We start from the raw sequence: 20,289 nt of genomic DNA, 5'->3' as shown, positions 1-20,289 counted from the left end.
ATTATGGCATATAAGTTTAAAATATTTGTTCATCGTTGTTACCCAGCAAAAGAACACCCACCCAACGACGACGACGACGACGAGACGAGATGCTGCGAATGATTCCTCGGAACGTGACGAAGGTCGGATTGAGGTCGGTGCATACAAGTGGAGTACGGTACAACACGAAATCTCCGTATCAGGTGTTTGTGGACACGTTCAAGGCGGAATGGAACAAATCAAAGGAATTGCAGGACAATATCAAGGCGTTACAAGACGAGACCGGGAAGATGTCAGAGTCGGATGCGTATAGAAAGGCAAAGGAAGCGTACGACAGGGCGCAAGCAGCATCATCAGTCACGACAGAGACGTTGAAGAAGGCAGGCAAAGCGGTTGGGAACGTTGCCAGCAATGCGTGGGAGTCTCCGATAGTCAAGTCGACTCGAGACGCAGTCAACACGACGGCAGATCAAGTCGAAAGGGTGACGGGTCCGATCAGAGAGACAGAGGTGTATAAGCAGGTCAAGGACGTGATTGACGATGGGTCGAGTCGTCGGTACGGCGGGTTTGAACGACATGAAGACCGGTTAAAGAGACGCGCGATCCGAGATGCGAGGTTGATGAAGGATAATTTAGAACGCGGGATCATGAAGAAGAAGAGTGTGACTGAGAATCCAGAGTAAGTACTTGTGCAAGTCAAGAATTGACTAATTTCTTAGAGCAGGATCAAACGTGATTGTTCACGAGAATGCAAAAGTCGAAGGCGAAGATGGCTGGTTTGGATCAATCAAGGCCAAGATAGAGGAGTCAGAGAATCCGATAGTGTCTTCATTTAGAGCAGTATCGTCTCGGCTTGGGAATATGTTTGCAGAGACTGAGTACGCATCCGTGATGCGCATGTTTAAAGAAATGGACCCGACCTTCTCATCTTCATCGTTCTTGGTTGAAGCAAGAGAGTATATTGTGCCCGAGATCATTGACGCGTACGTCAACGGCGATGAGCAAACGCTGCGGACGTGGCTGGCAGAAGTACAGTTTATAATCTGGGAAGCCCAGGCCAAAAGTCTACGAGAGGCCGGGTTGACGCCGGACGGACGCGTGCTCGACATTCGCAACGTCGAGATCACTCGGGCCCAGATCCTGCCCGAGACCGAGGTCCCGGTGTTGGTGCTGAGTTGCCGGGCTCAGGAAATCAACATCTATCGCAACTTTAAGACCGGTGAGATTGCGGCCGGAACCGAAGATCATATCCAAGAGAGCACGTATGTGATGGCCATGACCAGGCTTGAGGACGAAATGGATAATCCAGAAACCAGAGGATGGACCGTGTTGCAGTTTATTCGGGGCCAGACTAGAGACTGGACTTGATTAGTGTACATATTACTTGTAAATAGCAGACATGTGAATGCATAGCCGATAGCTAGGATTTACTAAACCAGAATATATTACTTATTAATGTTGTCGTCACATGAACCTGGATCGGCTGAACAAGTGGAATCAACTAGTAAACACCAGGATCATCTAAAAGCTGCTTAGTCCAGTCGTAATCATCCCACATCTGTTTAAACCCTTTAACCCGTGGATCGACTCCCTGTTCCCATTTTCCTTGCCGCTTATACACCTGCGGTTCAAGTTCAAGCATACCGCCTATGATCTCTCTCGCAAACAAATCTCCTCTTGGCCACCGAGCCGAGTCCTCAACCACATGGCCGTACCCACCATCGAGACTGAACCAGACGTGAAAGTACGGCAACTCTTTAACTAAACTTCGTCTGAACGCAGCCTTGCCGAGCGTCTTGGCCTTCGCCAGAGTATCGATGACTTTATCGTGGGTTGCCCACTCTTCGTCCGACGAAAGCATGGCGGTGCGGAAATATGCTGGCGCAGTAGAGGCCACGTCGTACGGCACAGGAACCGCCTCGATCGACGCGTGTCTGTGTGTCACCGCTGCGTTCTCGTAAAACAGGACTCCGCGGTGCTGTGAATGGTACATTCGGGCAAGACACTTCATGAAGTTTCGGATCTCGTCCCATTCGTCGTCGTCGCACTCGAGCGTGCATTTGCGGTGAGTGACTGGGACAATACTCGCTGCACCTGGAGCTAGCTGTGGCATGGTGGGCAACGTCAAGTACACTCTTGTCCCGCTGACAATGACAGGTGCGGTCGGAGGTGCGGATTCAGACGAGCATAGTGGACATGAATCCAAGACCGCGTTTAGCTTGTGAACTTTGTCGACCGCGATGTTCTTCAAATCAATCTCGTTTCGCGATATTCTCGCCGCCAGCTTCTCTGCGTTGTCGTCCATGTAATCGAGACTGTCTTTGTAATGTTTGTCCCGCCTGATTTTGTCAATATCATTGCTTCTGCCTCCTCGTGTCCGTTTCTCTTCGGCAACCATTTCTTGTATCGTCATGTCATCTGAAGATTGCTTGACACCGCGGGTATCCATTAACGACAGGACTTCGACCGTGTCTGGCTTGTGTTTGAGTGTACTCGCGAGTGCGTCGTTGTATTCTTTCTCCAGACCAGAAGCGTTTGGTGTGTGCCGAAGTTTGGCCTTGAGTAATGATGCTTTCATTCTATTGAGCGTAGTCTCGTCCATTCTTACACTCTCCCGTACCGTCTCTCTCACACTCTCCCTTGTCGTGTCTAAATTACCCTTCACGATATTCTCTCCCTCTGATTTGGTTTTGTCTTTCGCATCTTGAGAATCTCGAGAATCTCGAGAATCTCGAGAATCTCGAGAATGAACAAAATACGAATCCTTCTCATTCCTAACCTTCCTCTCCGGCAAAACAGTTCTCTTTTGATACCTATCACCACTTTGTAGCTCAAGATCTACACTTTCCGTCATCCAAGAATCCCTTTTCTCGCTCTCATTCTCGACCCATTCACCTTCTTCATCGCTTTCATCGCGTTTGTGTCGTTTGTGTCGATGCGAATGCGCACTCATGATTTTGCTTGCAAAAGTACAAAAACTGAGCCGCTCATCCACGTAAAAACATCACGACATGTCGAAATATTGGTGTAAACCGTGCAAGACCGTAAGTACGCTCTAGACTACATTTACAACACTAACAAACCAGTTTGTACTCGATACGAAACTAGGAAAGACTCAACATGAAGCGTCAGGGAGACACAAGTCGTCAATGGACAGGACGTTGCGACAACTTCACTATGCAAAGGCAGACGCGAACCGAGCAGACAACGATGCAAAGAGACTTTTAGCTCAGATCTCGAAGTCTGTAGCATCTAAACCCACAAGAACTGTTAGTGTTGGGTCTATTAAGAGTACGCAGAGTACGCATAGCACAGGACGTATCTCCACGCACAATACGCAAAGTACGAGTACAAGTACGAGCACGAATACGCGGACGATACGAAAGAAATAGTTAACTTGATTCTTATTTACAATTTTCTTTACGATACTCCACCCGTCACTCTCTGCAAAATCCATCACCACAATCCCGCATCGGCCAGTCACATTTTCAACTCCCGCCACCAGATCAGGATAAATCGCTTTCGCGACCCGTTTAGGCCAACACCTGTAGTCCCAAAAGTTTGAAGCGGTAGTGAAGTTAACAAATAGTGTCGATTCGGATGACGACGTTGACGCGAGCACGAGATGCCGGCGGATAAAGTCTGCTTTCGCCGGGATCAGCGACGGAGTCAAGATATCACACATGTCCTGGATTGCAAGCGTAGGACTGTAATTCCCAGTCGTGTTATATGGCCACGACGTAGCAGGAAACCCGTAAACATTGGACTGATGACATGCGAATCGTCTAAACAGCACAATCTTCCCCCGGGCTTCACCTAAACTCGGCATTTTGCCATTTACAACCCACCATTTGTCTTTGTTTGGTACAATATACTCGTTCCACAGAATCTCTGCCAATTCGTATTTATCTTGTGAATACGGTCCTTCATGTTTGACCGACAGCACTACAGTTTCAGACGAATGGGTATCTAGAAATTGATAAATTTCATTCAACACCGAATCCAACAGCACCCGCCGTCGTAACGAAACCGGAAATGAACCATGGACAATGACAAGCGTGTGTGAGCACAGCGCAATGACAGACCGAGACGTGCGCAGGTCAATGAACCGGATCCCGTGCTCAAGTTGAGTACTGACCGATACCTTTTGACATCTAACTGACGGTACTTACATTACGTTAGTTTAATTAATATACTACAATTAAAAAGAATATAAAACGTACGAGCTTTATAACATGCAGCAGAATTGTGTGTTCCTGGGATTGAAAGCAAAGACAATAGGATTTCATCCGGCAATTCGGCCATCCAAGTCTTTATGTTTCGAGTCGCCATGTCATCATTAATATGTCGGACCGGCACCGTGCATCAATTACAGAAAAGAGAACAAATTTTAAAACGTGACAGACACGTGGAGTCTAAAAAAACCCAAATTCAAATCAGTCCAAATCGGTTTATCTTGAACGGCCTGGGTGTCCTGGAGAATCAAGTGACGTGCAAATCAAGACTAGTGTATGTGTGCCCATGAGTGACGAGATATAAAAAGGCACATGCCGCCCCCCTTCTTTCATGCGGAATTACAGAAAATATAAAATTTAAAACGAAAAGCCCGTACCAACCCGGTATCTTGTCACACTTCAACATGTCTTCTACGCTTCACTCTCGTCCTCGAACACGGTTCAAAAGGCTTCAAGTCAGATTTTAAATCTGTCTGAATCTACTTTCAAACTATCTAGTTTGAATCTAACGTCTTACCTTATTCGTATTTGTTACTTATAAATAATCTCTCCGATACGTCATACAAAGAGAAAAATATTGTCTCATATAAATGTCATTTAAGGTTTGGCTTGTCTCGCCAATCCTGCATCGTGCGACCTTGCCCGGGTTTGTGCAACATCGGTTTCACTGTATTCAAACACTTTATATTCATTCCAAATTACTTAAAATACTTGTTTCTAAAAGCGCGGGTGGGAAAATTACGAGACAGAGTACATTAAAAAGGAAAGATCCACTTACTTCACATTGTTTATCAGTCTCTTTAAAGTTAGCGAACCAGTATTCCGGTACCTCCCAAAACTTTACTCTGTCCTTTTTTCTTACAAGTCAAAGCCGCAGCCACCGCCGTCCTGGCTCTTTTGGTCTTGCTTGGTGTATGTGTGTACGCCTCCACGCTGAACCAAATAATACCATTCCGTTCGCCGTCCTGACCACCGTATCCTTCGTCCATTTCATACCTCGTCTTTAACTTCTTCTTTTCTCTCTTCTTTCATTTCTCTTTATCAATTTATTCTCTAGCATTGCCCTCAACGACATGGACTTGAGCTCCATCGTGCTAGACGAGTCTGCGTTTACAAATGACCGCAGATTAAGCGTCCAGACTACATGCTCAACGGTATCGACCGCAAACTCTCCGCAGCCAATATCGCCGCGCCAATCCCGGTCAGTGTCGCCGCTCGGATCGCGACCTCTGACCGCAGACTCGCTTGACGACGACGACACGGCTGATCGCGGCGACAACCGGCGGCCGTCGTCATCTCCGTCGTCGTTCAAACCACAGCCCAAACACGGCTCAGTCTTGAAATCACGATCGTCAAATAGAAAATCGGCACACATCTTGTCTGAACAACGCAGACGCGAAACAATTAACGACGGATTCGTCGAACTCAAAAGCACAATTCCACATTGCAATGGCACACAGGACTCAAAAGCAGTCATTCTCAGAAAAGCAGTGCACTACATCTCGTCGCTCGAGTCCCGCATCGAGCGACTCGAATCAGAGCTCTTTGCCCGCCAGGCACATCCGCTCACTCCACAATACCGAGGAGACACACGCGACCAGCTCGCCCAACCACCGCCTCCAACCTCTGTCGTCGGCATGCCTGTTAGTCATGTACAACTGGTGAACTTGCCAGGCCCGATCCCTGCACCACGACACATGTCGATTCCGGTCCCGACTCCGACAGGGCTGCATCCGGCCGCACCTCCGCCGCTGCGACCCCCGACCCCGCTGCACGGCCAGACGTACCAGCCGTACACGATCCCAGTCACGGTCTCGGTCCCGATCGACCAGTACTACCAGTACTCGCAGCAACCGCCACCGCAGGTGTACTACCCGCTGGTCCCACCAAAGACTGATACCCGGACAGTGCCGAGTGCGGTGTAAATTTTTTTTTTTGTTGTTTTCACTTTTTTTGTATCATAGGATAGGTTCGGAACGGCGGGCGTTAAAAAATGAAGTTTATTTACTTGTATAACTTGTTCGTGCGTATGTACTCTGCAACACCATTTGGGACCATGTCGTGTAATGGTTCGTTTGTCCGGCACGCTTGTCGAACAGCAGTCGAGCTGACGGTAGATAGACCATGATCAGCGTACGACATCAGACTTATCCTGTCTGCCCAAGCACTAGGGACTCCGTCGATGCGACCCTGTCTGATCCGCTCGACATACATCGTCTGATTCTCTGCGGTACCATATTGCGAACTGTCACGTATAAAACACACAATCTTGCACATGGCCATGAACCCACCTAATGCTTGCTCTAGTGCCTGACCGGGATAATATCTACATGTTAGTTCTCTCTCTCGGGTCTAGCATGTAAAACGCACTTATGATCAAGCAATCGAATCAAAGTATCATATCCAACCACGTAGATCTGTTCGACTTCACCAAATCGCGACGCGACTGCATTCGCCTTATCAACGAACCTGGGGCATGTCGTGATTGCGTTCATCACTCTGGCTGGCACGTCGTGACTGAATTTCTCCATCATGCTTAATCTTTGCTTCATCATAGCCGGCATGACAGGTTTATCTGCATTCTGGATTGCAAGTAAAAGCAGCACTTCTGCTGTCGAGTTCAACTTAATTGCACTGTTTATTAGCCCCAGATGCGCGAACGTCGGAGGATTGAACGATGAGTCCAGAACTGTTTGTTAGTTCGAGTCCAAAGTCAACGCAAAAAGACATACTAAGCAGCGACCTCAAACTGTCTGGCTCGAATGACGAGGTTGAGTACACGACCCTTAGTTTCTCGTCCGTGTATATTTGCAGCTCAAGAACTTCTGCTTCGTAAACTGATTCTGCTGTCATTTTCTGTGCGTGCAAGTCAATCGAGGGCATCAATTACGTCGGAAGACCCTTTTCCACGGCAACTTCCGTTTCGTCCATCCCACGTGCGGCTCATCACCAATTTTTTCCTCGTAAACCACCTCCTCGTCTCTTCACGGTACTACTTTCAACTAAATGGCAGTTGACCCGGCTTCCAAAAAATCAAAGACAGAGATGAAAATTGGGACTCATAGGTACTTTTTACTATTGCTGATTTGTATAAAAACTGACACTCTCAGCGGCACGTTTCATGCCGACGAAGCACTGGCCGTGTTTATGCTTAAACTGCTGCCTCGATTTAAGAACTCGAGTGCGTGCGTGTTCAAATGTTTTTCTGTGTTCTGTTTTGACTTGAGTAGCTGTTGTGAGATCTCGTGTGCCTGATGTGCTTGAGGAATGTGACATCATTGTCGACGTGTCGGTATGCCACTTGCGATTACACACTCGAATGGACTGACATACAGGGCAAATATGACGGGACCAAGCATTTCGACCACCATCAGCGTGAATTTGTAGACACGTTTTCACCCGAGTACAAGACCAAGCTCAGTTCGGCCGGTCTCGTGTTCAAGTTAGTCATTCTGCGTTTAATCGCTTTGTATTAACAAATAGACACTTTGGTAAGGAAATCCTGTCCGAGCAACTCAACGTGCCAGTCGAAGACGCATCGATCCCGCTGCTTTATGAAAAGGTGTACGCCGGCATGATTGAGGCTATCGACGGCAACGACAACGGCCAGAGCGCGTACCCTGACGAAATCAAGCCGGCGTACCAGACCAAAGCGATCACGCTTCCTGGAATCGTAGCCGGGCTAAACCCGAACTGGAATGACGATAACAATGACGAAGTACTGGATTCCAAGTTCCAGGTCGCGTCTGCGCTGATGGGAAGTGTGTTTGTTGACATAGTCAAGTACTACGGAAAAGCGTGGCTGCCTGCCCGGGACCTTGTCAAGGACGCGCTGGAGAAGTGCACCGAGTACGACGCCGACGGCAGGATAGTTGTGTTTGACAAGTTCGTCAGCTGGAAAAGCCATTTGTACGAGCTCGAGGCAGAGCTCGGGATCGAAGGTAGGTCAATCTACGTGCTTTACAGCGACGGTAAGGGCTGGCGAGTGCAAGCCGTGTCGCTCGACCCGGACAGCTTCAAGTCCCGGCTTCCGCTCCCGGAGCCGTGGCGGGGTGTGCGTGACCAGGCGTTGTCTGATTTGACGGGGATCGAGGGCGGAGTGTTTGTCCACGCGTCTGGGTTTATTGGCGGTAATGCGACGAGAGAAGGTGCGCTCAAGATGGCGCAGAAAGCGTTGGCTATGCAGTAGACAGCGTGGCCATTTAAAAAAGGCGATTGCAATGTCATAAAATATGCAATTAATGTATTGATTTGAACATCTATTTCTTCTTAGACACAACCATCGTGTCAAAGAACTCACGTTCCTTGACCTCGGCCTCGACTTGTAGTATATAAGGCGTCAAGTAACGGATGTCTTCCTCGGGCTTGATGTATTCTTCCTTTGGCAACAGTTGGTGCATGAGTGAAAGCTGATGAGCTCGTCTCAGTCGGAACACTCTGTCGTAATATTCTTTTGGTTCGAGTCTGTTAATTGCTTTTTGAACAATTGGGTTTTCTTCTGCAATCAAATCGTCGTATCTGATTATTTATTAGTTTGGGATCACATTGAATCATATAAGCAATACCTCAATCCCATCTTGCGGTATCCATTAGTCTCAACTAAGAAGTTTGCGAGTGGAAGAATTATCTTTGTCAGAGTTGGAGAGTTCGTCATCACGTACTTGGCCATGCCGAACGTTCTTAAGTAACTTCCAACCATCTTAACTGATTTTCTTTTTTTTTGTTGTTTTGTGAAGACGCTCTTTGAATTGGAGTTGAAATGTCGTGGAAGAGAATTAGCTTTGACCGGGAACAATTTGCCTGCTCTCGTATTGGCCGTAGAAGTGTGCGCAACTGTTATGTATTTATGCTATAACTGCAATACTTAGCATGTGCATTAATTACAGTTTGCACTAGCAGAACTTAAACCAATATTGTCAGGGTTAGGTCTCTAGATGTAAACAAACCGCATTTAAGTCACATCGCGATCGTCCGCACGCAGGTTCAGTTACACAACCAACCCAAAAATGCAACGAGGACTTCGAACAATCAGATCGGCGCCAGGCTCGCTGCGTGCTCAATTTTTGCACTCATCTGCGACTGTCCCGAACCCGTCCCATGTACTCAACAAGACTGGATCAAGTTATAAGAACATGACGGTCGATAACTTACGTCTCGAATGCCGCAAGCGTGGGTTGAAAGTCAGCGGGAATAAGTCGAATGTACGTATTCTACTACACAGGTATAAGAATTATCTAAACAAGTAGCTTCTTGACCGACTCTCGATTGACGATTCGAGTGCTTCGTTTTCAACTGTCGTCAAGGCTCCGAAACGTAAACAGCTTGCGCCGCCTGTGCCCGCTGTGCCTGCGATGCCCACGATGCCGAAGAACATGTCAATTATGGCCAACGTCAAGACGCCGGTCAAGACGGTCAAGGCGGCGAAGCAAGACTTTGCGAGTACGGTCATGAGTGCGGCGAGAACGATCCAAACCGCAAGTGCGACTGGGGCGAAGAATGACGAGTCTACGATTGATTATTTTAAGCTACCCGAACTCGAGACTGCTCCTGTCGAGTCTGACGCTTCTGTCGTGAGTATTTCTACGATTTTTACGTGCGAACAGTGACTAACACTAATTAGCCCGTGATGCCGACAAACTACACGACTAAGACAATCATCCCAGACGCAGCCCCAATAGCGAAACCAGAAATTACACACGTCTCGGGTGACATCGAAGTTCTACCGATCCAAGACGGCGTCGAGCCGGACGACGGCCAGTATTTCCCTTCCGATGAGCAGATCCCGTCGCGGGACAAGATGGTGTTAACGTCGATTGTTGCAGGAACAATTGCGTGGTGGGGGTTGGGTTCGATGATCTTTAACGACGAGTAAACTGAAACATTTGGTGTATGACTTTTCAATGATAAACTTAACTGTAAAATATCAAAGTAGTCGTGAATTACCAACACGAGACCCTCGCTTTTTGAAGATGGATGACGGTTAGAAGAGAATATACATACATTTAGAACAGTTAGCACGATCTTGCGCAATTGGAGATAGTCGCAGCCAGTCGGAGTCTGACCAGATCACAAGCATTGTCGTTGACCAGACCCAGACCGGAATATAGAACAATTGCAGCTTGTGTCCCGGGATGCATTAGCGAGGAGGGAAAATAAGAGTATTACGTCGTATTATCTATAGCATTGACATGGGTTGGTCAGGCACGAGCGGCACGAGGACAGATGGTGTGCGTGGTCGGCTTGCGGATATGAATGCGAGCGCGGTGTATGCGCTTGCGGGCGCGACTGCGGGTGTGATTTCGGGTGTTGCCGTGTGTCCTTTGGATGTCATCAAGACCAAATTGCAGGCGCAAGGTGGGTTTACGAAGTATGGGATCATACATGAGCATTACTATGAAGGGTTAGTGGGCACGACCAAGACGATTTGGCGGACGGAAGGCGTGAAAGGGTTTTATAGAGGAGTTGTGCCGATTACACTGGGGTATTTGCCTACATGGATGGTGTATTTCACAGTATACGAAAAAGCAAAGAAGGTGCTTGCGAAGGCGTCTGGTATGTCAGTTGTTTGATGATGTCAGAGTGAACCTGATGAGTAGGATTTAAAGAGCATCCGTTTGCGGTTCATATGGTGTCTGCATTACTAGCAGGGTCATCATCAACGACATTAACGAACCCAGTCTGGGTGGTCAAGACAAGATTAATGGTAGGTGGAAAGTAACATGTGGGAACGATTTTAACATGAACAAAGACCCAAAACGCAAACACATCATGGTATTACAGAAGCACGATAGACGCATTTAGGCAAATGTACAAGCACGAAGGCATCCAATCATTTTACGCCGGTTTACTCCCCGCTTTACTAGGACTGACACATGTCGCGATCCAGTTCCCGTTGTATGAGAAGTTCAAACAACATTTTGTCCCGTCTGCGGACTCTGGTGCGTCCCGAAGTGCTATACTTGGCGGGATCGTGGTTGCGTCGTGTGCGTCAAAGATGTGTGCGTCAGTTGCGACGTACCCTCACGAAGTGGTCCGGACACGGATGCAGATCCAGCGCGGATTGCCTCGGACTCCAGGGGTCGTGTTAGACTACCATGGGATTGTTAGGACGTTCATGTCGTTGCTCCGAGAAGAGGGCTGGCGGGTGTTTTATTCTGGACTAGGGACGAACCTGGTCCGGACCGTACCAGCCAGTGCGGTAACACTGTTGACGTATGAACTTGTAGTGGCTGAGATCAATAAGTTTAAACGAGACCGAGGGATTGAAGAGGTTCCTACGTAGCATTATAGATAAAAAAAAATTTGCATTTTTTGGATGGCAATTTATACGTGTGTTTGTGTGTGTGCGTGTGTGTTTTGTAATATATAATAAGAGGTTTTTTAATTCACTATGAAATAGAATGTAGATTAATGATTTGACTTGTCATCAGGTTTTTGTCTTGATATTATATCAGACGCGAAGACTGTTATTGTCTATTTGTTAGACTTTAATAGATAATTATTTAGTTATGACATACTAAACCAATAAAAATGAATGGAAGAATGAGTGCCTTAATTGTTAGTTCAAACGTCGTCGAGATGATTTCAACACCCAACTTTTTTATTTCCAATTGCTTTTAACCAGTGATTTTGTTGTTTATTACTGATTCTGTTTGATTGTGATTTTATTATACCGTTTAATAAATCATTTGGATTTCTTTGTTTTGCCATAGTAATGATTATAAGGAGTGATTGGTGATAATGGATTGATTATATTGTGAATACGGTCAATTTTCATAGTAGTAGTAGTAGTAGTACTACTACTACTACTACTACTACTACTAATACTACTACTACTTCCATAATAATAATCTATAAAATATAATTCTTATAACAAATCTATCAGTATTAATGTACATATTAAATGTACTCCCATTAATTATTTCCCTAAATTTCAAAAAACATTCCAAATAACATTAAACAATAATAATAAAAAAACAAAAACACGCCAAACATATTAAAAATTCCTCTCATTCCTTATTGAATTTTTGACCATACTTAAAAAACACCAAAAATACACACACACGGATTAAATCAAACGCCATTCACTTCACACCCAAATTCAACAAAAAAAGTAAAAAATCAATAAAATATTAAAGATTTGCTTTTTTGTCTTTGGTCCCAACTGATCTTATTAGTACTAGTTAATTATATTCACAAAAAGAGAGCATACCTTTTCTTTTTAGCGCTTGGAGTTCTCTCCAACTGCAACCCCACCTCCACAATATAAACAGCTATATCGTCCAGCTGACTGTGTAGATCTCATTGTAACCCATTCACCTTTAGCAGGAATCCTGCCACATGATGAAGACAAACATCTGGCTCCTGTTTTTTTATACCGTAATCCGCATGAATTACACAATTGACCTGCTTCAATCGACCATGAAGGTCTCCAACAAGGTGACTGATCTGATCCACACGAAATGCACCTTCGGCCACTGACCGAAGCCAGTGCCAATGTCTTATTAGCAGGCGAAGGAGACACTGAAGGTGAAGGAGATAAAAGACCAGACTCGACATCGACCACTTTTTGTTTTGGAGCCGCTGCTGCCTTGGGAGTAGTAACTGACCCTGCCCGGTTCTCGCTCACATTCTTTGACTGCACACTCTTTTTCGGCAAGTTGTACGGCCTTGAGACTGCAACACGATCGATCAACTTGTACGAATAATTCCGTCTGACCCAGGTCTCGACCTGAGGACGCCACGAGTCCCGAGGTGCGGTGTCGGGATAAAACAAACTAAGCTCGACTGTAGAGAAAGGATACTCATCAGGTTCGTCATGGTCATGATGTTCATGATCAGACACTGTATCTGTTGTAAGATCTGCTTCATCTGAAGAGAAACAAGTCTCACTAGCCGGAGTAGGTAAAGGATTTAATACCTGATCGAATCGAGCACGTTCATCGAATACTCTCTGAAATGCTTTATCGAATACCTTTTCATCATCTTGAGAAAATTCAAGATCAATTGAAGGATTAGGGGAAGGTAGTCCGTACCGTTGAATAACCACGACCATTATTCTATAAGATATATATAAGTTGTCGCGTGCCTTATTGATCTGGACGCGTGATCTATTACTAATTTATATCTATAATACTAGCATTCAATATAAAGATATATAAAGAACAGAAGTAAAATCAAAGATAGTAGTAATATTATATATAAATATATATATATCTACGAGTTTAATATTCGACGGGACCGATGGTATGTTAAATATAAAACCAAGACCGGTACTATGTAGTAAACTTGACTGGGGCGAAGATTGGGATTGGGATTGCACTAACCTTGATTTGAATTGAAGGTTTGATTACATGTTTAGTGGTCGCATGCACGTTAATGACTTTATTCTTGCACCACATTGATATCGGACATGGGTGGACACAGCGGGGGGGGGGAGGGGAGGAAGCTACGACAGACAGAGTGAAACCGAAAAGAGAGAGAGATGAGCGAGCGAGCGCGTATGGAAAGAGGCGCTGCTTGAAGTACATAAACTATACATAAACTATACATAAACTATACATAAACTATACATAAACTATACATAAACTATACATAAACTACAAAACACTTGAATTATTGATCTGAAGTTGGGTAAGGTAAGAGGGACTTGATTTGTACTATAATTTGTATTATTAGATAACGTTTACATCTTGACCCGATCATTTTAAACGCCGGTATTCAAAGTAGAGATGACTTTTGTGGACCGGGCTTTTTTTTTTTCGTAAACTTTCTTTCTTTCTCTCTCTCTATATAGATGAGTGTGTGTGCGTGTATATGTCGTTTATATGGAGTATGGACTATGCCCGCCGCCCGCGCCGGGAACACGAACTATAAATTTAATACTCGTCGGCCGACAAAGAGTTTAAAAGATTCAAGTTGTCGTACGACACCATTCCATTCAATTATTTCGTATTACTAATATCTTCTTTGTATTATATATATGTATATATTGTTATAACATTGTACTATATTGCATTGTTGTTATAACATTGTAATATATTGCATTGTATTGTATGATATTATAATACATTTATATATATATATATATTGGCAAATCAAGTACTTCAATACACATAAAACAAGATTGTGGCGGACAGTAAACCTTCGACATGAACCATTCATTTAAAAAGTCTTCATCATCACTGTGCTCATCGTTGTCGTCGTCGTAGTCGTCGTCGTAGTCGTCGTAATTGTAGCCGGTCGAAGTCCATCTCAAACGTCGAAACTGAAAACCGAAACTTACGATGAATGAATTAGATTCCTCGGGTCAGTTTGTTCCTGATCTGTCAATTTGTCAAAATCCGTAGCGTTAAATTGTTTGTTTTCATGATATTTATAATTCACTTGCAAGAGATCTATATGATTCCTATACGTTGTATAATAAAATAAAATAAAGAATTGAATATTCCATTCAAGATTCAAAGGATCAACAACAAGATCACATCAAACCAACTTTATAAAGTTAATTATAGTTAAACTTCAGGAGGCGGGAACTATGCATATCGATCGATGGCCGATGGAGTGTAGTCGGGTCGAATTCCTCTCGTTCTTTCTTTCATAATATACAAGAAATGCGGTATCTCCGTAACTATCCGTTGCAAGCAAAAAAGTATGTGTTGTATCAAAAACAAACTTATTTATAAGTGTATTTACTGTAGACTACTGATAAAATATTAGCACTAAATAATAAGTAGCTACCTCTCGCATCGCTTATGCATTTGCATGTGAAATCTTGTCATATTCCTTTGCTTTGATTGTATTTTATTTATATACCTAGTAAAGTATCAAATTAATCCTTCAAATCTAATTTATTAACAATAGTCTAGTTTGATCTAATTCATTCATAGCATAAATCAAAATGCATCAGGAATGTTTACTATGCATCAACTATGATCGATGGCTTGCTGCAGCCCTTTTTTTCACACCGTCTATTTCTGCCAAATCATTCTCCTCGTATTTTCGCTATAAGAATTCCAACTGTAAACTAGTTCAAAACATCTAAAACAAACTGACAGATGAAAAAAAAAAAAAGTGAATTCAAAACCACTAATGCGCATATGTAGAATTCATCTCTCCCACTCACTTTAATACTCTTATCTTTAACTAGAACAAAAAGTAATTACATAAATTTTTGAGGATCCGTGCTTGAGTGTTCTCATAGCCTTTATTAGTAAAATTCGTATCTCATACGCTAACTCGGTCCGGAAACAAATTTCGTACGTAAATTATTTCTTAAACTTTCAGCGTGTGTCAAGTCGCGTCGGTCGCGGTCGGTTTCCAGTGGTGGCGTTTTCATCGCGATTCAGTCCCTGCCTGGGCCGCCCCAGAGTACAATACCCTGAGTTGGTTATTTCTGACCCGATCTTATTTTTGCTTCTTTCAGCAATTCAAGGCGCCTCGAACTTCCTACAATTAACAGTGGGATTCCGATATCTCATCCTTTTAATATTTTTATACATTTCTTTGATAGATTATAGTTTTATATATATTTATTGGCTTATGTGCTCTACCACGTTTTAATTGATAGTATATATATATACTATATATACTGTATATACCAATATATATCTACTATCAGTAGTTGAATGTTGGCACTTGCTGCCTTGCGCTATTAAATCCATCACTCTCAAATCTTATTTTTATAAGGTTCATCGCCTAGACGGGGCGTTGCATTAGCTCCGAAGTTCAAAGCCTATAATCTCCAGATTAACATCATTTTTCCTACAAATTATAATCAAATCAGTTTGTAATTCTTGATCTCAATCAAATCTTATTCGTCAAATCGTATTTGCACATTAAAAATTTCCTGCCAAATATTTACTATAAATGAATTTAAATGTAGAAAGTTATCCGGGCATATATTTAACCAAAGTTTGAAGCTTGTTTGACCCTAACCCTAACATTTGACATTTTCAGAACTAGGGTTATAGCTGGCTAAAAATATTGAAATTTGTGATTTTGTTCGATATAGTGTAACGGTTAGCACGGTCCGCTTTCACCGGGCAAATCCGGGTTCGATTCCCGGTATCGAAGTATTTATTTTTTTTGCTATGATATTTCTGCTTTATTTTTTTTTCTACGGATTTGCTAAGATGTAAAAATGCTAAAAACACTCTCAAATTTTGTGGTTTGGAACGAAACTGAGTGGGCTACATTTTTATAATATGAGATTGCTTGACGTAAATTCAGGGGGTAAATATGGGGTCACGTGACAGACTTGGATTTTAAGAATCTATATGTATTCTGATTTGTAGCTAAAGATATCAATGGAATTATGGGAATAATACAAAAACTGAAAAAGAATATAAAATTGTGAAAATACTGAGTGACTGAACTCATGCGTGCGTAGTGGGCGAGAAGTCTGTAGCAAGTAAATTGATCAGGGTTAATTTTTAGTGGGTGAGTGTAAATGGATCAGGGTTAATTGGAATGTCATGCATGAGTTTATGTTACTTTAAGTAGTGCTATTTGTATATATAGTATACACTATAGTATACACTATAAACACAGTATATGGCTCTATAGAAATAACACAATACATTCAGTTAAGTATTACATAATCATTACCTCTTCTCAACTACCAAAACTCCCTAATTAGGATGTAATGTAATCGTCAGTTTTAGTATCTATATATACCATATCTTACTAAACACTACGTATCTATGTTTGAATCACATATAGTCACATGATTTACATGTGATCTGACACCGAAACTACAACGCAAAGTCACACAAATCACAAGTCCTTCTCCGTCACTTCAGTCCCGACTAATTTTTTTCTTTTTCTTCGTTCTCGCCTTTCTTTCTTCTAGTCTTACGCTTCCTTTCTCTTACTTTTTAAAGATTTGAAATTGGAATTCATTTTGATTGTGAATAGATTCAGAATTTTATTCATTCAATCAATTTACTGCTAATTCTATATCCCATCAATTGGTCCTGTGAAGTTCTCCAAAGTATTTTGATTTCTTTGAAAGATTCAATTGTATCCAGTTTTGATTTGATTCTTTGATTTGATATTCATTCAATAATTATTCAATCGTCTTTTTTTCTTCTTTTATTCATTATACAAAAGTCATTCAAAGTCATAGAAGTTCAATATTCAAATCAGACTTGACTTATTGATCTCTCCACTATTGTTTCTCAATCGAAGTCGGTCGGGTCTTGGTTTACTTTGCTTCTTCAAAAATTAGGTCGGATTACTCTTCATCATCTTCGGTCTCTTTAATTCACAAAATTATAATGGCTTCCGCTGCTTCCATCTCTGCGCCTTCTTACGCATTAGCCGCAGGTGCAAAGCCTTCTTCAACAAGACCGTCTCTTGCAAAAGACGAATCCTCAATCTCGCCCTCGGCATCAGTTCCTCTTTCTACTCTCAGTTCATCTCCGTCTCCTACTCCGTCTAAAGAACTTGATTCTCGGTCAGCCACTATGGCTCAAAATGATCAGAAGCAAAATGACGTCTCTTCGACCGCGACTAGCGAGACTTCAGCTACTTCCGCAGCCGCTACCTCTGCATCGTCAACCTCGTCGCAAACATCGACAGCCGCAGGAGACTCGATCTTGCTTGCTGATTCGGTTGCCGCGGCTGCTGGCCCGGCAGCTGCCGCACCGGCACCCACAAAGCCAAACTTGATGCCGGCCCCAGTGCCAAAAGTCAACGTTTGGAAATTACGGCAAGATAATTTACCTGCCAGACCGGTCGTTGAATCGCATGAAAATCCGACCCCGGCGGAGATCTCGGTCGCGACTGCGGCAGCAGACAAGGAACGCAAGTCGTCAAAGTCGTCTGTTCTTGACTTGGACGAGAAGGAATGGCCCACGTCGCTCGAGAATGATAACAATGCTGAAAAGAAGGAAACTGCTGCAAAGACAAAGAAAACTGGTAAGCATTTACATGACGTGTATAATGTTTCAAATCTAACCCGCGCAGGCAAAGAAAAATGGGTCCCATACACAGCTCCCATCATGGCCCCATCTAGACCAAGCAGAAACGGCAAAACCTTTGGCCAACGCTCTGCGAATGGCACCGGCCGGTCAGCTTCGGTTGGCAATGTTGAAGGATCAGGTTCAGACGACCACGCGAGCCGAGGTAAGAACTTCACTCGGGGGAACAAGCCCAAGAATGGGTCCGTGAACGGGTCGGGCGAAAAGAAACCTCTGTCAGCAGCCGAGACCAAGGACGGCAAGGCGGTCCACAAGAAGGCTCATGACAAGAAGGAAGGTGACAAGGAAGACTCACTTAAAGAGCGCACTGCCCGGGCTGGAAGCAAAGATTTTTCAGCACACGCCGATTCTACCGTCGCGTCGTCCGATCAGTCTGAACAAGGCTCAATAAATGCATCCATCTCTCAAGGCAAGAACGGTGCTGCGAACAAGGCACGGCCGCAGCGACCATATAACCAGCACCAGCTCCCCGGTGTCAACGGTGCCGCGTCAAGAGGACCGAAAGCGACCGAGTTCCACAATGGAGTCAACGGAACCCAGTCCACATCGCCGGTCGCGCAGGGACAAACCCCGTACCGGACCAACGGTGCTCGCAGCGGTTCGCCGTCTCGATCCACACACGGTAACCCACAGGTGCAACCACAACCGCAGCAGCACTACGGCTATCAACAGTCTCACCCCAACTCGCATCACAATGGTAACAGTAATAACTACAATCAGTACAGACGGGCTTCTGTCCCGGCATACCAGCCCGCTGCTCGAGCGTACTACGCACCGCAGCAGGATTACGCAGCCATGTTTGGTTTCCCACAAATGTTTCCTTCCCATCCGGCTTTGATACCCGGATTTGTATATGAACCTGCTAGCGCAGTGCTTGCTCAAGTGTATGTCAGATCTTGGTTATTTTTGCTGAGTTTACTAATAAGTCTAGTGACTACTACTTCTCCCTTGATAACTTGCTGAAGGACATTTACCTTAGGCGGAATATGAACAGTGCCGGACTGGTGCCATTGACCCTATTAGCCGGCTTCAACCGGATTAAAAACCTCATCAACGGCGACGTCAACCTGTTGACTGAGGCCTGCCGCCAATCTGGCACGGTCGAGCTCATCGGCTCTAAAGTCCGCTCTCGTGACCACTGGGCCTCGTTCGTCATGGCGTTCGACGAGCGGCTGCCGGCCGGACAGGAAGAAGAGGAAGAGTCGACCACAGCAGACGCGGTGCCAACGTCGTCTGCCAGCACGAATGGTGTCGTCGCATGATGGTCGCATTTTATGTTTTTTTTTTCTTTTGTCTATAATTCTAAAAACCGCCTTGATTGAGAATTCCCCTATTTGCATATCCCTGGTCTCTCAGTCGTTTCTCGCAGGTCCGGGCATTTTTTCGCCCGATATTAATGGTGCTCTCTCTATTTTATGCTGCTCATTTTCTATTATTATCTTGAATGATATCCGTTTGGGGGTTTGAAATTTGCGTTACATTTTTTTTTTTTTTTTTTTTTTAGTTTTTTCCCGAGTCATTTTTTTTTTGTACAAAAGTTGAGTTTTAATGAAAGACGGAATTATTAAAAAAGAATTTATCTACTACAATCGCCTTTATATCTTTAAAATAGAATTACTCGAATTGCCTTGTATATCTCTGCCTGTTTTGTGAAGATGTGAAGAAGTCGAAAATATGTGCGGCTCATATAAATTCAGGGGTGCGGCTTAAAATGTGGGGAAGCTTTGCGAGTAAGATTTCCATAGTGGTGGTATCTGGTAAATGTCTTATCACAGCCTAAGGCAAACACTGGCAATAGTAACCATCCAAATCTAACAGGTTAACTCAAGTGTGAAAACTTTCACCTTCAACTTACCTTTGCAAGTCCCATATTACACCTTGTAGGCGTGTTACACGTTGTAGGTCCCGAGTAGCTTACTCCGCCGTACTGCGCATAGAGAGGGAGTCCTGTAGAACATGGAACATACGCAGTGCAAGCCGACCCTGTTCAGACGACAGAAATCACTATTTTGGTCACGGTCGTGGCTGTCGTGACGGTCTTGACGGACGTGACGGAAACTGTGGGTAGGATTGTTACTGTTGTGACTGCG

The 20,289-nt window shown here is 44.2% G+C and overlaps 11 protein-coding genes and 1 non-coding gene across 12 annotated transcripts; 7 read left to right on the top strand and 5 right to left on the bottom strand.

Moving 5' to 3' along the window:
* Positions 1 to 26: 26 nt before the first annotated feature.
* Positions 27 to 1,494, top strand: V1512DRAFT_261108 (uncharacterized protein). Its single transcript, XM_066916000.1, has 2 exons — positions 27 to 658; positions 699 to 1,494. Exons 1-2 carry the CDS (start codon positions 90 to 92, stop codon positions 1,345 to 1,347), a joined length of 1,218 nt encoding a protein of 405 aa, XP_066772125.1. The 5' UTR covers positions 27 to 89; the 3' UTR covers positions 1,348 to 1,494.
* On the bottom strand, positions 1,353 to 3,153 carry V1512DRAFT_261107 (CwfJ C-terminus 1-domain-containing protein-like protein). The gene is given in 2 exon segments (XM_066915999.1): positions 1,353 to 2,709; positions 2,728 to 3,153. 2 exon segments carry the CDS (start codon positions 2,930 to 2,932, stop codon positions 1,481 to 1,483), a joined length of 1,434 nt encoding a protein of 477 aa, XP_066772124.1. The 5' UTR covers positions 2,933 to 3,153; the 3' UTR covers positions 1,353 to 1,480.
* Positions 3,071 to 4,551, bottom strand: V1512DRAFT_134622 (PLC-like phosphodiesterase). Its single transcript, XM_066912979.1, has 2 exons — positions 4,203 to 4,551; positions 3,071 to 4,146 (listed from the first exon to the last, which is right to left on the bottom strand). The coding sequence occupies exons 1-2, from the start codon at positions 4,309 to 4,311 to the stop codon at positions 3,209 to 3,211; spliced, it is 1,047 nt and encodes a 348-aa protein (XP_066772123.1). The 5' UTR covers positions 4,312 to 4,551; the 3' UTR covers positions 3,071 to 3,208.
* Positions 4,552 to 4,876: 325 nt separating this feature from the next.
* Positions 4,877 to 6,611, top strand: V1512DRAFT_261102 (uncharacterized protein). Its single transcript, XM_066915998.1, has one exon. The coding sequence runs from the start codon at positions 5,288 to 5,290 to the stop codon at positions 6,137 to 6,139; it is 852 nt and encodes a 283-aa protein (XP_066772122.1). The 5' UTR covers positions 4,877 to 5,287; the 3' UTR covers positions 6,140 to 6,611.
* On the bottom strand, positions 6,219 to 7,067 carry V1512DRAFT_246994 (uncharacterized protein; the record flags this gene model as incomplete). Its single annotated transcript, XM_066914464.1, has 3 exons — positions 6,219 to 6,540; positions 6,585 to 6,903; positions 6,947 to 7,067. 3 exons carry the CDS (start codon positions 7,065 to 7,067, stop codon positions 6,219 to 6,221), a joined length of 762 nt encoding a protein of 253 aa, XP_066772121.1.
* A 114-nt stretch (positions 7,068 to 7,181) lies between these two features.
* V1512DRAFT_261097 (metal-dependent protein hydrolase) lies at positions 7,182 to 8,475 on the top strand. Its single transcript, XM_066915997.1, has 5 exons — positions 7,182 to 7,279; positions 7,325 to 7,395; positions 7,445 to 7,506; positions 7,550 to 7,656; positions 7,698 to 8,475. The coding sequence occupies exons 1-5, from the start codon at positions 7,221 to 7,223 to the stop codon at positions 8,401 to 8,403; spliced, it is 1,005 nt and encodes a 334-aa protein (XP_066772120.1). The 5' UTR covers positions 7,182 to 7,220; the 3' UTR covers positions 8,404 to 8,475.
* Positions 8,441 to 9,015, bottom strand: V1512DRAFT_236854 (ubiquinol-cytochrome C reductase complex 14kD subunit-domain-containing protein). Its single transcript, XM_066914134.1, has 2 exons — positions 8,780 to 9,015; positions 8,441 to 8,732 (listed from the first exon to the last, which is right to left on the bottom strand). The coding sequence occupies exons 1-2, from the start codon at positions 8,911 to 8,913 to the stop codon at positions 8,474 to 8,476; spliced, it is 393 nt and encodes a 130-aa protein (XP_066772119.1). The 5' UTR covers positions 8,914 to 9,015; the 3' UTR covers positions 8,441 to 8,473.
* A 176-nt stretch (positions 9,016 to 9,191) lies between these two features.
* Positions 9,192 to 10,137, top strand: V1512DRAFT_261094 (uncharacterized protein). Its single transcript, XM_066915996.1, has 3 exons — positions 9,192 to 9,415; positions 9,461 to 9,784; positions 9,835 to 10,137. The coding sequence occupies exons 1-3, from the start codon at positions 9,221 to 9,223 to the stop codon at positions 10,084 to 10,086; spliced, it is 771 nt and encodes a 256-aa protein (XP_066772118.1). The 5' UTR covers positions 9,192 to 9,220; the 3' UTR covers positions 10,087 to 10,137.
* Positions 10,138 to 10,213: 76 nt separating this feature from the next.
* On the top strand, positions 10,214 to 11,605 carry V1512DRAFT_261091 (mitochondrial carrier domain-containing protein). Its single transcript, XM_066915995.1, has 3 exons — positions 10,214 to 10,766; positions 10,811 to 10,917; positions 10,963 to 11,605. The coding sequence occupies exons 1-3, from the start codon at positions 10,403 to 10,405 to the stop codon at positions 11,494 to 11,496; spliced, it is 1,005 nt and encodes a 334-aa protein (XP_066772117.1). The 5' UTR covers positions 10,214 to 10,402; the 3' UTR covers positions 11,497 to 11,605.
* Positions 11,606 to 12,058: 453 nt separating this feature from the next.
* Positions 12,059 to 13,742, bottom strand: V1512DRAFT_261088 (uncharacterized protein). The gene has a single exon (XM_066915994.1). The coding sequence runs from the start codon at positions 13,267 to 13,269 to the stop codon at positions 12,436 to 12,438; it is 834 nt and encodes a 277-aa protein (XP_066772116.1). The 5' UTR covers positions 13,270 to 13,742; the 3' UTR covers positions 12,059 to 12,435.
* Positions 13,743 to 16,217: 2,475 nt separating this feature from the next.
* On the top strand, positions 16,218 to 16,289 carry V1512DRAFT_t29. Its single transcript has one exon. It is a non-coding gene; the product is annotated as a tRNA-Glu (tRNA).
* A 761-nt stretch (positions 16,290 to 17,050) lies between these two features.
* V1512DRAFT_134458 (uncharacterized protein) lies at positions 17,051 to 19,176 on the top strand. Its single transcript, XM_066912977.1, has 3 exons — positions 17,051 to 18,137; positions 18,186 to 19,087; positions 19,131 to 19,176. The coding sequence occupies exons 1-3, from the start codon at positions 17,495 to 17,497 to the stop codon at positions 19,131 to 19,133; spliced, it is 1,548 nt and encodes a 515-aa protein (XP_066772115.1). The 5' UTR covers positions 17,051 to 17,494; the 3' UTR covers positions 19,134 to 19,176.
* The last annotated feature ends 1,113 nt before the right edge of the window (positions 19,177 to 20,289 follow it).

The sequence above is a fragment of the Lipomyces arxii genome, assembly GCF_038497795.1.
Source record: "Lipomyces arxii strain Phaff 12-163 unplaced genomic scaffold V1512scaffold_5, whole genome shotgun sequence".
In the NCBI taxonomy this organism is placed as follows: Eukaryota; Fungi; Ascomycota; class Lipomycetes; order Lipomycetales; family Lipomycetaceae; genus Lipomyces; species Lipomyces arxii.
Note: the sequence above shows the minus strand (reverse complement) of the source record. Positions and strands in the feature narration are given on the sequence as shown.

What these genes read in the sequence shown, in the direction of transcription:
- V1512DRAFT_261108 (XM_066916000.1), top strand. Translation starts at nt 90, where the DNA reads ATGCTGCGAATGATTCCTCGGAACGTGACGAAGGTCGGATTGAGGTCG. An exon ending in AGTGTGACTGAGAATCCAGA is followed by an intron (nt 659 to 698) that starts GTAAGTACTTGT and finishes CTAATTTCTTAG; the next exon opens with AGCAGGATCAAACGTGATTG.
- V1512DRAFT_261107 (XM_066915999.1), bottom strand. Translation starts at nt 2,932, where the DNA reads ATGAGTGCGCATTCGCATCGACACAAACGACACAAACGCGATGAAAGC.
- V1512DRAFT_134622 (XM_066912979.1), bottom strand. Translation starts at nt 4,311, where the DNA reads ATGGCGACTCGAAACATAAAGACTTGGATGGCCGAATTGCCGGATGAA. An exon ending in TGCTGCATGTTATAAAGCTC is followed by an intron (nt 4,147 to 4,202) that starts GTACGTTTTATA and finishes ACGTAATGTAAG; the next exon opens with TACCGTCAGTTAGATGTCAA.
- V1512DRAFT_261102 (XM_066915998.1), top strand. Translation starts at nt 5,288, where the DNA reads ATGGACTTGAGCTCCATCGTGCTAGACGAGTCTGCGTTTACAAATGAC.
- V1512DRAFT_261097 (XM_066915997.1), top strand. Translation starts at nt 7,221, where the DNA reads ATGGCAGTTGACCCGGCTTCCAAAAAATCAAAGACAGAGATGAAAATT. An exon ending in ACATCATTGTCGACGTGTCG is followed by an intron (nt 7,507 to 7,549) that starts GTATGCCACTTG and finishes ACTGACATACAG; the next exon opens with GGCAAATATGACGGGACCAA. An exon ending in TCGGCCGGTCTCGTGTTCAA is followed by an intron (nt 7,657 to 7,697) that starts GTTAGTCATTCT and finishes ATTAACAAATAG; the next exon opens with ACACTTTGGTAAGGAAATCC.
- V1512DRAFT_236854 (XM_066914134.1), bottom strand. Translation starts at nt 8,913, where the DNA reads ATGGTTGGAAGTTACTTAAGAACGTTCGGCATGGCCAAGTACGTGATG. An exon ending in TACCGCAAGATGGGATTGAG is followed by an intron (nt 8,733 to 8,779) that starts GTATTGCTTATA and finishes ATAAATAATCAG; the next exon opens with ATACGACGATTTGATTGCAG.
- V1512DRAFT_261094 (XM_066915996.1), top strand. Translation starts at nt 9,221, where the DNA reads ATGCAACGAGGACTTCGAACAATCAGATCGGCGCCAGGCTCGCTGCGT. An exon ending in TCAGCGGGAATAAGTCGAAT is followed by an intron (nt 9,416 to 9,460) that starts GTACGTATTCTA and finishes CTAAACAAGTAG; the next exon opens with CTTCTTGACCGACTCTCGAT. An exon ending in TCGAGTCTGACGCTTCTGTC is followed by an intron (nt 9,785 to 9,834) that starts GTGAGTATTTCT and finishes AACACTAATTAG; the next exon opens with CCCGTGATGCCGACAAACTA.
- V1512DRAFT_261091 (XM_066915995.1), top strand. Translation starts at nt 10,403, where the DNA reads ATGGGTTGGTCAGGCACGAGCGGCACGAGGACAGATGGTGTGCGTGGT. An exon ending in GGTGCTTGCGAAGGCGTCTG is followed by an intron (nt 10,767 to 10,810) that starts GTATGTCAGTTG and finishes CCTGATGAGTAG; the next exon opens with GATTTAAAGAGCATCCGTTT. An exon ending in TGGTCAAGACAAGATTAATG is followed by an intron (nt 10,918 to 10,962) that starts GTAGGTGGAAAG and finishes ACATGAACAAAG; the next exon opens with ACCCAAAACGCAAACACATC.
- V1512DRAFT_261088 (XM_066915994.1), bottom strand. Translation starts at nt 13,269, where the DNA reads ATGGTCGTGGTTATTCAACGGTACGGACTACCTTCCCCTAATCCTTCA.
- V1512DRAFT_134458 (XM_066912977.1), top strand. Translation starts at nt 17,495, where the DNA reads ATGGCTTCCGCTGCTTCCATCTCTGCGCCTTCTTACGCATTAGCCGCA. An exon ending in TGCAAAGACAAAGAAAACTG is followed by an intron (nt 18,138 to 18,185) that starts GTAAGCATTTAC and finishes TAACCCGCGCAG; the next exon opens with GCAAAGAAAAATGGGTCCCA.